Raw genomic sequence first — 15,623 nt, forward strand, 5'->3', positions numbered from 1 at the left:
GCGGGACTCGATCCCAGGACCCTGAGATCATGACCTGAGCTGAAGGCAGCGGCTTAACCCACTGAGCCACCCAGGTGCCCCGAGGATAGGAGTTCTGAGGGGAGCATCCTAGGAGGATAGGCTAGAGGGATTTTTGGAGGTCTTCCTGGAGGAGGGAGCCCAGGGAGGAGCCTATAGGATCTAACTAGACAGCAAGGAGGCCTTGGCTTCCTGGACTGGGACAACGGTGTGACAAAGGCACAGCGCCAGCGGCTCTGGGCCTCTCCTCATTGCAAGACAGTTTACGGCATACGCTTACTTGAATGGTGGGCTTTAACCCGCACCTCTCTAGTCTGCTGCTTAACCAGTAAGGGGTTTGGTTCTCCTGCCACAGTGGTAGAGATGTTGAGTTTGACTGTCCCTTGGAACTCCGTAGAACCAGCAGCAGGAAAGTGCAGGGAATGGGGAGGTCAGAGCAGACCCCTTGGTACCCAAGGCACTGTCCTGGGCCCTGTGTCCGCACATCCTTATGAAGACCCTGCAGACCAGGCAGGGAGGGAATTGTCACTTCTCCTTAATGAACAAGGCCACTGAGAAAGGGGGAGCAGCTCGCTACAGTCCTAGGCGGGTACTACCGACCCCCAGGGCCCTGATGCTGGTCCCACGTCCTCAGCTGTGCCCCTTGGAAAGGAAGGGGAAGCGGGAGGTCAGACATCCTGAGGGGCCTAAGCAGGGCAAAGCCACCAAGCTCCCCCCAACACACGCACCCATCCCCATCCAGGTGGCAGGTCGAAGCATTCCAGGTGGAATTCCTGGGTGACCCCTGGGAACAAACTCCTCGGACTCCGGCTTACTTGGAGGTTAGAAATTAAAAGCCACTTAGCCTCAAGCAGAAAAAGGGCACTTTTTTGTCATCCTGGGGCTGGGCCCTGGGTTGAAGAGCCACTGGCACTCCCCTGCCCCACGTTCCCCTTCGGACCCTCTGACCCCACAATGCAGAAGTGTGGGAGTCCTGAGTCCCCTCCCCAGGGGTGAGGGCTGTGAGCCCTGGTCACCACTTGCTCCTCAGACCAGGTTTTTGCTGATGAGCCGGCAACTCGCCTCCCGGCCCCTCCCTTAGCAGCAGGACTGAGCCCCATGCCTGAGGAGCCCCTCAAAATCAGGCCTTTCTGAATTCACTCCTTCTTCCTCCCCCGAGGTGGAGCATGCTGGATATGCTCAAGGAACAGAAAGGAGGAGGCCAGAGAACAGCAGAAGGGGAGACAGGGAGGAGAGGAGGCGGCAGAGAGGAACAGAGGCCAGCCAGCCTAACTGCAGTGCCCTCCCTTCTCTCCAGGGAGAGCTTCCTCACAGCAGCAGAGAAATCACTCCTGCAGCTGTCAGGCTATGTTCACAGCTAGCATTCATTGAGCTTTGTGACTGGTCCTGACTCTCATTCTCACAGGGAGGGCATTTCACAGATGGGGAAACTGAGGCCCAGAGAGGCTAAGTCACTTGGGTGAGGTAGAACAGCTAGTAAGTGGCAGATGCAGAACCCCCTCTCGTGCCTGACTCCGCGGCAGCCCCAGCAGCAGCCCCAAATACATGCACATCCTGCACCGAGAGGGGTGGCAGAGTGGGGAGAGGGCTCTGCCCTGGGGAGCTTCTGTTAGAGCCGGGAGACAGAACTGGGATACGTGGAATTATCAGAAGCCACTGCACCTGCCGTGGCAATAGAGGATGTCCCTGCACTTACACAGAGAAGGAACCTGAAACTTAGAGACATTAAGTAACTTGCCTTAGGTTGCACAGAATTGGAGTACCCCTTGGCATGCTTCCAGTTTCCCTGACTCCCTCAGAAGATGTCAGAGTCTGGCCCCGTGCCTGGAACAGAAATCCCTTCTCTGGCATCCCCCAGACAGCTTGTCCTGCCTTGTAGCCAGGAGGCTCACCACTTTTCAAGGCAGCACACTCCCTAGATGGGACTTACCGGCCACCTGACCTTGAGCACACGCCCTCTGTCATCTCCGGGCTTCGGTTTCCCTCTCTGGCACTATGGGCTGGGACTCCCTGACCTGTAGGTACCCCTGGGACCTCAGGGGCTAGGTCTCAGAGCACCCTGAGCTGGCTGGGCCTGAGCAGCCAGCAGAGGGCAGCAGCACGGCTGCCTCTCCCCTCTGGTCTTTCCGGAGGAGGGGTCTTCCAGCCCACCTGCACACAGGACCCTCACTGGGGGTGCCGTGCCCACTGAGGGGGGAGCAGGCCTCTGAAACACAACTGTCTACTCACCTAACCCCACCTCCCCACCACTGTCAGTCAGACCCACCTCACGGGACTTTCCAGCGGGGTCCTCGGGCTGGGGTGGATCTCAGGCCAAGGGGTGGATCTCAGGCCTCCAGAGCCTCGGGATCCAGCTTAGCCACACTGTGCTGTGCTGCCTTCAGTAAGGCTCTGCCCTCTCTGGGCTTAATGAAAGGGGGCTGTTGCCAGTGACCCTTCTGAACGGTAGAGCTCAGGGGATTTGGTGACAAGCAGACATTCCCAGGCCTGCAGGACAGCCCTATACCAGCACCAGGCCTCTCTTGCTCAGTTCAGCTATTATTTGGTTGTGTGTGTGTGTGTGTGTGTGTGTGTGTGTGTGTGTGTGTGTTTTAAACCAGAGCAACAGGATTAGCCAGTATTGGCCAAACAGAGGGACCTTTGCCTTTCTGCCCTCAACACAGGGCCTGAGGCTTCTCCCTTCATTTGGGAGTTATGGCCTTAACCCTTTATGGGCTGAAAAAGAGAAACTGTCATGGAAAGAGCCCAGACGTTGCAGCCTGCCTGCCTGAGATCACATCCAGGCTCTATCATGGACAAGACTTGTAACCTTTGTCTCATACAGTACTCTGTTTCCTCCTGTATAAAACAAGAGATAATGATACCACCTCGTGGAGCTGCTGTGAGAATTTGGCACTTCACTGCTCACAAAGTTTTCATTTAACCCTCCTACCGGGGAGCCAGCACTCTCATGACGCTATTTGCCTCCGTCAACATTTCTCACCAACAGCAGCCTCACTGATGCACTAGTCCGAACAAATTGTCTATGCTCACTCATATCCATTCCAAAGTTCTGCCAAAGAAAAGGCCACAAGAGTCATCATCTAAGCTGAAGTGACTCTTCTGGGCCTACTGGGGTGAGTCCCAGCTCTGCCCAATCTTGGGGACCTGCCTTAACCTGCCTGCCTCACCTGCCTCACTTGCTAAAGGGACAGTGCCAGTCTCCAGACCCAAAATGTCCAACGGGCCACAGAGAGCCAGTGACCTTGGTTTTTCTGCTTGGACAGTGAAATGAACAGTTACCCAGTTTACCCTGCAGTTACCCAGTTTACCTGCCCAGAGGGGGCCCAGAGCCTCTGGACCCGGGGGTGTATGTAGAGGCAGGGGCAAATAGAGCCTGTGGAAAAGAGGCCTGGAGGAACAGGGGAGCTCTGCGTCAGGGGTTCCTGTTTGCAGCAGAGAAGCTGAGCAAACATTCAAACCTGAGACGTCCCTTCTCCTTCCTGCCCTGGGTGTTCCTAGGAGGTATGGGGGGGGCAGCACCCCATTCCAGAGGCCATGGTGGTCCTGGGAAGAGGGCATCCCATGGCTCCTGCCTGGTTCAACACACACACTCTATCCAGGTCTTAAGTGTTCATACTTTTTTTAAATGACAGGATTGGCCTAGATTAGTACTTTTCCCATCCTTTTGTATCCCTAGAGCCCTCGTAACGAACCCTTAAATATAAAGCAAAAAGAAAAAAAAAAAAAAAAAAAACTCTCATGGTTACAGGGGCCAGGCCAAACCCCATGGCAGCCTGAGGCCTTCTGAGGCCCTCCGAGCGCTTCTGGAGCAGGTGGTCTCTAGGGGCTCTCTGACGGAGTCTTCCCTCAAGCTCCCACATCTGGGAGCACTCCTCTCCCACTCAACCATAGCGGCTCCAGCTGCCTGCTTCACTGACTCTGTTTTCCAAGGTCCTTCCTTCTTCATAAGGAAACCTAATTTTGCTGCCATTAATAAGGGAGGCGGGCAAGAGGGAGTAGGTCTGGCTGTGGCAGGACACCTGGGCAGGGGCAGGAAGGAGTGCAGCCTGTGGAGTTATTTGCGGGGCTCCCAAGAGCAACCCACCCCACACTGCCCCAGGGGACTGACAGCGCTCCCCGCCCCTCACCTCTCCCCCTTCTGGCCCATACTTCAGAGGTTCTCAAGGAGAAGGGAGGAACTCCAAATACACAGCTGTTAGCAAGCTTCCATCGACACTCCGATGGAAGCCTCCCGTGTGCTGAGCAGGTGCCCCATGCTGGAGACAGACCCCAGGCTGTGCATGAGGGCCCTGTGGTCTCTGGGCCTGAGAGGCAGCAGGGTGCCTGGCACAGAGTGCAGCACTGAGAAGCATGGACATGTCCACCTGGAGAAGCCTTAGCAGTCTGTCTGGCAGCTCCACGCTGCAGCTCGTTGGAGCCATGTCCTAAATCCTTGCTTCTCCCCAGGCACACGTTTTGACTCAGGAGGGGCCAGTGCCGCTGGGTGGGGACCATGCCTGGAATGGTGAGGGCAGCGAACACCCACGAAGGTGGGTGCAGGAGCTCGGGGAGGGAATGTGAGAGGTGCTAGGTGTGGGAGACTTCCGGGCTGGGACTTAGAAGGGAGTTTGGGAAGCTGCCCCAGGGGAAGGAGGGAACAGAGGCCTGGCCTGTAGCCATCCAAAACACGGTGGTACAGCACCTTCTGGAATGTGGCCAGATGGAGCCCTTGAAAGCCACAGGGCCTGGACTTTGGGGTTAGGCTCACGGGAAGACTAGAAACCCCTGAGGGCAGGGGTCTGGATCCCAGGGCCTGGCAAGGAGGAAGAGCTTTATGGAGCAACTGAGTGAGGTAGAGTTTGAGTCCCAGCTCTGCCTGATGTTGGAGACCTGCCTTAGCCTAGCCTGCCCGCCTCAGCTGCCTTGCCTGCTAGATGGACACATGTACCACTCTGGGCTCGGAGGCCTGGCACTGGCAGTGACTCACCCTGCCCTTCCTCTCTCTCTTGCTGGCAGGTGGTCAGTCGAGTGGCAGCTCAGCAAGGGTTTGACCTGGACCTCGGTTACAGACTGCTGGCGGTGTGTGCTGCGAACCGAGACAAGTTCACTCCCAAGTCTGCGGGTAGGTGACTGCTGGGGGTTCCATAGGGGTCATGGGGAGGTGGGAGCGTGACTGGATTTGAACCCGGGGCTACGCGCCGCCTCTGCCTGCTGGTGCCTTGGTTCCTCCAGGTGTGGTGTGAGCCTCCAAGGAGCAGCGGTTTGTCCACCAAGCTGGGCAGCCCGCGACTGAGGCTTGTCCCTCCTCTCAGGCAGTGTGTTCTTACCTGCGGGGGTGCCTCGGGGCCAGCGAAGGACCCCTGCACACCACAGGTTCAAGGTGTGACATGCACACCTTGAACGACCCAAAGCGAAGGACCCAAGCACACCCAAGGTTCAAGGGTGACATGCATCATCTCATTTCATCACCGTAATGACCCCTGGGTATAAGCCCTGTGATCATCCCCATTTGACAGATGAGGGAACCAAGGCTCAGAGAAACTGAGGATGTTTCTCCAGGTCACACAGCTGGAAAGCGGCAGAGCTGGGGTTCGAGCCCAGGCCTATATGCCAGAATGGGCATTCTTAGCCCTGTATTCACTCAAAACATCTGTATTTAAAATAAAATCCAAAATACAAGTGGATTGGTACATGCAGGTTTCTAAAAGCATAGTATTCTCTGTATAATATTCTCCGTCGCCACTCTGTCATTGCCTGGGACCTCTTACTTCCAGGTTAAACCAAGGCCACAGAAGGTGCTGGCAGCCTTCTGTGGCTGAGGGCTTTAAGCACACCAAAGATACAGTTTTACATTTCCCATCATCCTCATTATCTTCCTTAAGCTAAGGGCCTGGCGTAAGCTTTCACTCCCACAGACCTGGGACAGCCCCGCCCTGTCACTTTCTGACCGTGTAGCCTCTGAGCCTCAGTTTACCTCCTTGGGAAGGCAGGAATGACAATGAGCCTTACCCTGCAAGGGTCACGGTCAGTTCTAGATATATGTGCAGTGCCAAATGTAGCGTCTACATATTGTTAATAATATTTTTTATGTTCGAGTAATTCATTGAAAAAGAAAAGAAAATCAATTATTTCCTTTGTATAACAATAAAACAGACGTTTTCTCTGAATTCGTCAATCAGTTCTTTGGAGTAGCTCTAGAAACAGCTTCATGAAAATGTTTCAAAGACATCTTCCAATGTATTTTCATAAATTTGCTCAACCTATAATCTCCTGAGTGCGGGTTTGTGCTCCTCCCCATGCACGTTTGCAGACCACGCATGCAGACTCTGGGTCATTTGTGGAATGTGTGTGCAGTGACTGCTAGCTTGGAGGGCCTTTGCCCCACCAGCCCTTGTTGGGACGGTGCTATCGTACTGAGCTGTGGGCCAGAAAATGGTCTGGGAATCTCATAAGTGATGTCTACTCTTAATGGAATCTGCAATTTTAATAATAACTTAAGTCAACACAATTTGGACAAGGTAAAAAGTCCTACTTATCCAAGAAACATATATCTCCATATCTCTGTTGGGCACCTGGCCAGGTCTGGGGTCTGATGAAGGCTACAACAGATGTGGTCCCACCTTGGGAAACTTAGAGTCTGGAACAAGGGGGTAGCAAATGTCCGTGAAGAGCCAAACAGTTCAGGCTTTGCAGGCTGTCCAAAGGCAGCCTTAGATAATATGTGAACAAATGAGCACAGCTCGTTCCAATAAAATCGCACTTATGGAATCAGGTGATTGGCTCTGGGTTCCTGACCCCGGTCTAGAAGAAAAGAAAACATCAAATAATCATAGGTGTATGTGGGTGTGCATGTGTGCGTGGGCATATGTAAATTCAAGCTGTGGTAAGTTTCAGGAGGGAAAAGTCGGGGATGTTATGAGACTACTCAGGAGTAGGGAAAGGCTTCTCTGAGGCCTGGAGGTCGAGAACCTTTGCATACTTGAAGAAAAGAAGGAAGAGCTTCCCAGGTAAAGAGAAGAGCCTGAACAAAGGTCCTGAGGTAGAAGGAAGCATGACTTAGTGGCAGAACCAAACCAAGGAGAGTGGTTCCAGAGCCTGGAGGCGAAGTCAACAGCACAGGGCCTGTCTTGAGGGTTGTGGGTTTTGTACTGAGAATAAGAACATAGCTACAAAGATCGCTCTGACTACAAAGGAAGAACAGATTGCGCAGGGGGAGGCGGCAGTGTAGATGCCGGGAGAGGGTTGACAGATTGCTGGGGACATCAGGATGATGGTGGCTGGACCAGTAGGGTTCCGCTTCCTGTGGAACAGAGTGCAGAGTCAGGGATGAATCCAAACACGGTGTTAGAGGCAACACCAAGACCAGGAAAGCATGGCCCCCGGTGTGGGGGGGCGGGGACAGGAGAGTGGGCTGTCCCAGAATCCCAGCTGCTCCCTTGTTGGGGAGAAAGGGGCTCAGGTCTCTATGCAGCCCTTCCTCAACAGTCTCTTAGGATCCTGCTGATACATGCTAGGTGCTGTCTTATGCTTTGCTGCAACGCTCAGCTCTGTAAGACATGGAGTCTTGTCTTATTATGGGTGAGGACATTGAAGCTCAGAGAGGTTTGTGACTTCCTTGTGGTCACACAGCTCATTAGTGATAGAGCTGGGACTTCAACCTATGGCCTCCTGACCCCAGGCCCAGTCTTTGGCCACCCCATCACAGCTAACTCTGGACCTCGACTTTGGAGGCCGTGCCTCCACCTGGGAGAACCCTTTACTTCCCTCAAGTCACTCCAAGGTGGTCCTGCCCTTGGCTGAGTGGCCTTTCCAGCATCACTTCTCCTGAAATAGGGGTTGTGTTCTTCCCTCTGTTTGCACTCCCAGTTATGCACAACTCCTTACAGTTTATTGAGCCTTTTTCCAGGCACTGTGTCTCTTAGTTAAGTCACATGGTAGACCCTGAGGTGAGGCTTCAGCATACCCATTCTGCAGCTAAGGACACTGAGGCCCGAGGCCTGGCAATGCCTGTGGCTTTGCTGTTGCTTTAATGCCCTTCTTGGGAGTCAAACCCCTGTCAGCACCAACAGCCGTGACTAAGCACCTCTCACAGATCATCCCCAGCCCCTGGAGAAGTAGGGGCCTCAGGACTCAGGTTCCCATCCGGGCCCCTGCTGGGCCCCTCCTCTGGGAAGGCAGGCTGCCAGCCTGAGGGGGAAGGCTTCCGCTGCTGCTTTCACTGTCAGTGTAAAGGGTCTGCCGGGCTGGACCATGAGAGGGGCGGAGGCCACAAGTTGCTGAGTGGTGTCCCTGAGTTCCCGAGGCAGCTCCTGCACGGGCTCCCATCTCCGCCATGTTGCCTGCCTCCTAGACCTGTGGCCTCATCTGTAGAGAGGGATGATCTGCCTCCTTCACAGGCTGCCTGTGAGGATTCATGAGATTCCCTCATCGTGAAAGCGAGGGGACCTAGCAGTACCTGAGGCCCAGGGCTGTCAAGCCAACAGTACTCTCCAGCCCTCCTCTGCTCTGGTCTGCCTTCTCCCTGCGCGCCAACCCCCCCGGCCCGTTCCTGACCTGACTCAGCATTTCTCTGCCCCAGCAAGCTTGCGTCCCACTGCTCCAATTCCCTGAGGCTCTGTGCTTGGTGTATGACCTGTCGTAACCCCCTGCCCTGGCTATAGCTCTGAGGGTCCCCGCGGCCTCAGGTGTGTGCAGTGGCCACGCTGGCCATAGCCAGGCCTGCCCAGGCCTCTTCAGGCCAGGCCGCTGCACACCTAGCACCTACTCTGTCCATAGAGCTCCTGCCACCAGCCCATGCTTCCTCTTGCCCTCCTCTCCGTCTCTGCCTGGGCTCCCGTTGTGTCTGACCGGCTTGTGCAGTTTTTACCCTCCTCGTCTCTCCCTCCCCTTTCTCTCTGAGGGTCTCTGATGTCCTACGTCTCTCCCTGTCTGTCCTTCCCTTCATTGCTGTCCCTCAGACTTTCTCCCTGTGTGATGTGCGTGTCTGTGTGTGGTGATGAGCATGCCTGTGTGCTTCTGTGTCTGTAGGGGCTACATGTCGGTGTGTGTGTGTGTGTGGTGGTGAACATGTGTGTGTGTGTGTGGTGAACATATATGTGTGTGTCTGTTGGGGATGTGTGCCTGTGTGGTGGTGAGTGTGTGCGTGTGTGTGTGTGGTGAGTGTGTATGTGTGTGTCTGTGGGTCTACAGGGACATATGGCTCTGTGTGTGTGTGTGTGTGTGTGTGTCTGTTGGAGATATGTATCTGGGTCTGGAAGGGTACATGCCTGTGTGTGGTGGTGAGGGTGTCGGTGTGTTTGTGTTTCTGCATAGTGCTGGTGAGTGTGTGTGTGTGTGTGTGTGTGTGTCACGGTGGCTGGGTATGTTTGTGTCTGTGTGTGGTGGTGAGTGTGTGTGTGTGTGTGTGTCTGTTGGAGATATGTATCTGGGTCTGGAAGGGTCCATGCCTGTGTGCAGTGGTGAGGGTGTCGGTGTGTTTGTGTTTCTGCATAGTGCTGGTGAGTGTGTGGGTGGGTCTGTGGGGACGTGGGTGTGTGTATGTGTGTCAGGGCAACTAGATATGTTTGTGTCTGTGTGTGGTGGTAAGCATATGTGTGTGTATGTGTGTGTGTGTCTGTTGGAGATATGTATCTGGGTCTGGGAAGGAACATGTCTGTGTGTGGTGGTGAGCGTGTTTCTGTGTTTGTGTTTCTGTGTGTGTAGGGTAGGTCTGTGGGGACACATGTCTGTGTGTGTGTGTGTGTGTGTGTGTGTCAGGGCAGCTGGGTGTGTTTGTGTGTGTGATGGTGAGCATATGTGTGTGTGTGTCTGTTGGAGATATGTATCTCTGGGTCTGGGGGATACATGTCTGTGTGCAGTGGTGAGCGTGTTTGTGTTTCTATTTATGTGGTAGTGAATGTATTATGTCTGTTGTGGGTCTGTGGGGACACGTGCGTGTGTGTGTGTGTGCATGCGTGTGTGTCGGTGAGCTGGGTGCATGTCTGCCTGTGTCTCCCCACCCCCCCTTCTCCCCCACCCTTCTCGAGCTCCGTCTCCCTGTCTGTCTCTCTTGTCAGGAGGCCAAGCTGGGGCCAGACGAGGGCCGGTGGGATGAGATCATGCGGCGGGAGCAGGGCTTTGTCAGGAGGGATGGCGGTGGGCTGGGCCGGGCTGTGCACGCCTGCATCGCCAGGCTCTGGAGCAAGAGCTCGGGCCTGGGGGCAGCGCTGTGTGGCGTGTGCATGTGCGTGTGCGCGCATGTGTGTGTGTGTGAGAGAGAGAGAGAGACAGAGACGGAGCGTGAGCGCAGAGCAGACACTGCAGCAAACCGCCAAGCCAGGCGTCTCCACGTGGGCCCCTCAGCTACCCAGCCCCCAGCTCTTTGTTCTGGTGCAGCCTTTAGCCTGTGCGCGCGCACACCGGAGCACGCGCACACGGGAACATGCACACGCGGGCACGATGGTCAGGAGCCTCCCCAGGAACAGGTCCTCGGGGCCCCCCGCCCTTCCTCTGCCTCCGTGTGGAAGGTCACCTGCTTCGCGCCTTCCCTCAGTCCCCCAAGGGGCTGCAGCGGGTCCCCCTGCCCCCACCACCGCCGCGTGCCAGCCCCCAGCAACTTGGCAGGCTGCGCGGAAATGTCAGCCTCCTCGGCAGCCAGCGGGCCCACGCCTGCTGGCTGTGTAGGCACCAAGCAGCAGGCAGTCGCCATGTCCCGAGGTCCCCGAGAGCCCCCCTGCATGCCTCAGCTACTGGCCCAGTGTAAATGACTCTGTGTCCCCTCGGCTGACCTCAGCAGACTCAGGGACATCAAAACCCAAAGAATGGGGAGCGCTGGTGCCTGAGAATGGAGCAGGACCTGCCCCAGGTCACAGCAAGGCAGGGCCGAGTCCAGACGAGAGCCTAGGGTGCACACTGGCCATCCGCACATCCCTCCTGTCTCCTCCGTGCAGACGAGGGTCTGTGATGGCTCTGGGCTCTCCTCTGGGAAGAGGAGAGGCCTGGGGCTGTTGGCAGAAGGGAAACATGCAGAGGGCGGCAGGTACGGGAGACGCCAGGCTGCCCAGGAGCATCCTGGGAGAGGTGACCGGTGGGCTTTGGAGAGGGAACAGAGAACTCAGGAGAGGGCTCAGGGCTGGTAGAGGCTGCCTGTGACCACTCCAAGGAAGAGGCCAGCCTTCCTTAGGGACCGGGGGGGGGTCAGTTGTCAGTCACCCGCCTGTGGGCTGAATGTGGCCCACAAACATCTGAGCTCTGATGTTTGGTGGTTTTGAAAAACGCATGTTATTTGCCAACATTTGCTCTTTGGGAGTTCGTACCGTCAAGTTCAATGCCCGTCTTCCTTTCAGTGGGAATCTTGGACCCACAACCTACCGCTAACTGGGTGGTAGTGGACCCCTCGGATGGCTGCTGTGCTTCTCCCATGGTCTTATGCCTCAAGCATTTTCTGAATTCGAGAACCACCAGGCCCTGTGGTCGTGTGTCTTTATGACCTCTGTTCTAAGCACACCCTCACATCCCAACACAGAAGCCTGAGCCCAGGGTCCTGGAGGGGAGCCCTAGGCAAAGTGGACCACTTGCTTTTTATCAACAAACACCTGCTTTCTCTGACATGCTGACAGTCCCCAGAGGAAACATTCATGGGAAGGGGACTGAGACATGCCCAGGGCCACCAGCCAGCCTGGAAGGCGAAGCATTAGGAATATGATGAAGCCCCTGCCTTGTCCCTCTGGGTCTGTGTCCTGTGGTCCCTGCAGGAGGGGCTCTGGAGAGGCTCGGTCCTTTGGAGCTTTCAGTCCCAAGGGACCTTCTTGTAGGAACTTGCAGAGCAGCCCTGGGGCTCAGACACAGACCCCGACCCGGAGGCCCCATCCATGGTGCGTTGTACCTCTGTCACATAGTTGGGATGGGACAGTCATCAGAGGCCACCCAGGTCATTTCACCACTTGTACTCAGGACTCTTAGCAGAAGAAGTAGGCTTCCTTCTCTCTGTCTTTGAAAACAATCCTTGCACTCACCTGGCTAACAGGGGCTCTCAGACCTCCCGTGTGGTAACAGTGCTGGTTTCTCTCAGAGGCTCTGCTTCCAGCTCCACCTTCATGCCTCCCCCAGGAGCTCTCCCCGCCACCCCCCTGCCTACCCCAGAGCACGCAGCCACCTTCCCGTCACCGTCACCGGGGAGGACAAATGGCCTCATTCAGGGACGCCCTGCCAGATCTGTCTCTCTAAGACAAAGCTGTGTGCAGCTCTGCGTGAAAAATGGCTCGCAGCCGCCCAGTGAGCAGGCGGGATTGGTGGGTGCAAATTGTGGGGGATTTGTTAACGCTTGCTGGCTTCCCCAGAAACAGGGGGGCAGGCGGGCCCTTGCCCTTGAAATGCCAGGCTGCCAGGCTGGGTGCCTTGTCAAGGCTGGGGACAGGCTTCCTCCTGGACACCAGCCCCCACCCCCACATCCCAGCTTAGCAGAGCTGGGATGTGGGGGAGGGATTTGGCTTCCTTCCTCCTGCACTCCAAGGCAGGTCCCGCTCAGGAAAGGGCTCTGGATTTCATCACCAGGCCCCTGGGAACCGACTCATGGTCAGCCCTGTTTAATGGATGAAACCTGTTTGCAAGGCTTGCTCACCGCCTGCTGATTCACTGCTATGGGAGAGGCTGCTAGGGCTCTTAGCAGCATGCCCATTTTATAGAAGAGGAAACTAAGGCTCTGGAGGGAGAAACAGACCCAGGTCACGTGACTTGTGGTGCTGGAAGAGGTCTTGGACCTCCAGCTGGTCAGATCCGGAGCATAGGGAGCTTCTCTATTCTGAGTGACCCTGAGTGAGCAGGTAGGGTAGCTTGGCCTAGGCCAGTGGCCCCTGGCTCCTCTTCCCTCCCCCAGCTCCCTGAGGGCTGAGGCCTGGGATCTGGTGGCCTCACTCTGCTCTTGGAGAAAAAGAACAGTGGGGAGGAGCCCACGTGACAGGGTTTGTGGACACAGCGTTCCCAGGCTAAGGAATTGGGGGGAGGGGTAGCTGTGACAGTCCCTGGGGTGTCCAGAGTGAACAGTGAGGAGCCGGGCAGTGCCACGGAAGAATGAGAGAGGACAGATTTGGAAACAGCTACAGGGCCTTGGAAAAGAGCACTGAGTATTTGGATGGCCACTCCACAGCCATTAAAAACCAGGTTTCCCAAGAATTACTATATGGAAATGCTTATGATATAATATGAATTTTTAGAAAGGTAACAAAAATGTTAAGTTTGGTGGGACCTCAACCAGGTGCACAAGAAACAGAAAACAGAATATACCAAAATGTCAACTTATAAATAATGGATCTATCTGGAATGGGGGGGAGGGGTGACACCCTATTTCCCGCATTTTCTACAGGGAACACAGATTCTGTTTTTAAGCAGAGGCAGCCGTGGGCATTGTTGGTTCCACTGATGTTTGGCTGGCGCTGGCAGGGGTGGAGCGAGACGAGAGTGCCCTTGTCTCCAGGCTGGCTCAGCAGTTTTCCCAGTGCAGCCCTCTCTGGTTCCCCAGGAGCCCCGGGGGGGCAGGCCTTGGCTTGTCGGGAGGCTGCTCTTCCTGTCTCCCTCTCTCTTCTGCGGGATTAGCTCATCGCTGGCTCCCCCGCAGAGCCGGGGTGTGCAAGGACACAGCTGCCTGAGGCCCAGCTGGTGCATATCTGCTTTCGAGGCCTGTCCAGAATGAGAGGGGGCAGAAGGCCGAGGGCATCGGCTCGCGAGGTGGGGAGGGAGGATCCGGGGCCGGGACCTTGACAGGCAGTACAGAGCCCTCTCAGGATGGGGCTGCTCCTCCTACTTTGGACCCTCACCCCAGTCCAGAGCCCCTGCGGGGAGGGCACACACTCAGGCCTGTGATCGGGGCGGGGGTCTGCGAAAGGGAGGGGAGGGACTGATGAGGCTCGTGCAAGGGGAAAGAGAGGCTACCAGAAGCTCCTCAAACACATGATGCGTGTCCAAGTTTGGATTCCCCCAGACGCAACCCCCAGCCAACATGCTGGCTCAAGAGGTTTGTTTCGGAGGATCCCAGAGAACACACATTGAGAAGCAGGGAAAGACGGGGAAGGGAAGGAGTTCGATGAAAATGTGTTGTTAAGCACTGTACCTGCTGTGACCACATAGCAGGGAGCTCTGGGAGACAATAGAGCGTGCCCCTCTGAGCGTGCCCCTCTGAGAGGCAGGGACAAGAAGCTTTTTATCCTGCACCTGGCATCCATCATTGGCCGAGGGCTGCTTGGGGTCAGGGTGTAGGTGCGCCCTCCGGGTCGCCTTAGCGACAGTGCCGGGCAGAGTCAGAGCACACACAGGAAGCGGAAGATGTGTGATGAGGCACCCACTGGACGGGAGAAAGGCACTGGCCCCAATGACATCACTTCCATTCATTTCTCAGCATCCCTGCCGCATTCCAGTCCTAGTCCTATTATAATGGTCTGTTTCATATGGTTTCTGGCTTATTTTGACTTTCAAGATAGAAATTTTAAAAGGTAACTTTATATCTTATATGCTCCAGTAACTGGTCTTGCCACCTTTATAAACGAACTGTCAAAATCAGGATGCTGGAGACCCTGTCCTGTGTCTGGGTTGAGCGACAGGTGTCTGGCCCATCCCTAGAACCTGGGCCAGCTCTCTGCCAGTTAAAAAAAAAGAGGTGAGGGTTTAGGAAATTGGGAGTCCCCTTTGTGAAATAACCACATCTCAGACGTGGGAAGAGATCTGACGTGGTCGTGGTTTCCTCATGGGGGCCACAGGCCCTCATCCATACCTGGGAGTGCTACTGTCAAAGAGGAAAGTCTTGTCCAAGGCCATGGGGCCTGGGCGCCGCCCCCTACCTCGGGGGCCCTTCCAAGTCAGTTTCTTCCATAGGCCAAAGCCCTCACTCCTTCTCTCTACCTTCTTGGCTACAGCAAGAAATGATGAGGTCATGGGTGTGAGAATCCCTCTCAAAATAAGAAAATACTAAACCAGAATTTTCAGGCCAGGAATGATTATCGTCTTGCCCAGTTCCACTCTGTGCCAAGCACGGGGGCTACAAATGTATATAAATACACCACACACGGTCCCTGCTCTTGAGATTTGAAATAGATGAATGGGCCCATTCTGTGGGTGAGAAATGACAGTAATCCTACACACAAACAGAGCCCTTTACAGAGCCTCTCTTGTCCGGCCCTGTGAGATCCCCAGGGCGGGCAGATCCCCCATTTAAAGAGGAGGGGACTGCAGCTTGGAGGAGTGGCAAGGTAGCCGCAGCTGGAGCAGAAGTGGGGACCAGAGCTCTGGCGAGCCCACTCCTGTATCTCTGCACATGTCCCCCGAGGAGTGGGCACAGCCTCTGGGGAGATGCGGGCCCATAGGTACCACCCTACAGGCACTAAGGGTGTTCCCCTTCAACCACAGTGCTATCCAGCCCAAAGGCATGTTCGGGACAGAGATCCTGCCAAAACAGTTCCCCACTGCCCCAGGATGTCCTGAGAATGCCACTGGCTGTCCGTGAAGTTAATAAAGCCATCGGCAGCAATTAATTCTGCAGAGGAAAGAGCCAGGTAAGAGGATTAAGGAAGCCGGAGCTTTGGTTTTAAGATGGAGCTTAGCATTCCCACCAACAGAGGAGGGATTTCAGGGGAATCCTCTGCCGGCGTGAGAGTGAA

At 55.5% G+C, this 15,623-nt stretch overlaps 1 protein-coding gene across 1 annotated transcript in view; it reads left to right on the plus strand.

Moving 5' to 3' along the window:
- The window catches only part of ZMIZ1 (zinc finger MIZ-type containing 1), a 233,620-nt gene that overhangs the window by 132,942 nt on the left and 85,055 nt on the right, over nt 1-15,623 (plus strand). The window contains 1 exon segment of the mRNA XM_059397899.1: nt 5,017-5,122. Coding sequence (XP_059253882.1) covers nt 5,017-5,122 — 106 coding nt within the window.

This window comes from Mustela nigripes, chromosome 4, assembly GCF_022355385.1.
Source record: "Mustela nigripes isolate SB6536 chromosome 4, MUSNIG.SB6536, whole genome shotgun sequence".
NCBI lineage: Eukaryota > Metazoa > Chordata > Mammalia > Carnivora > Mustelidae > Mustela > Mustela nigripes.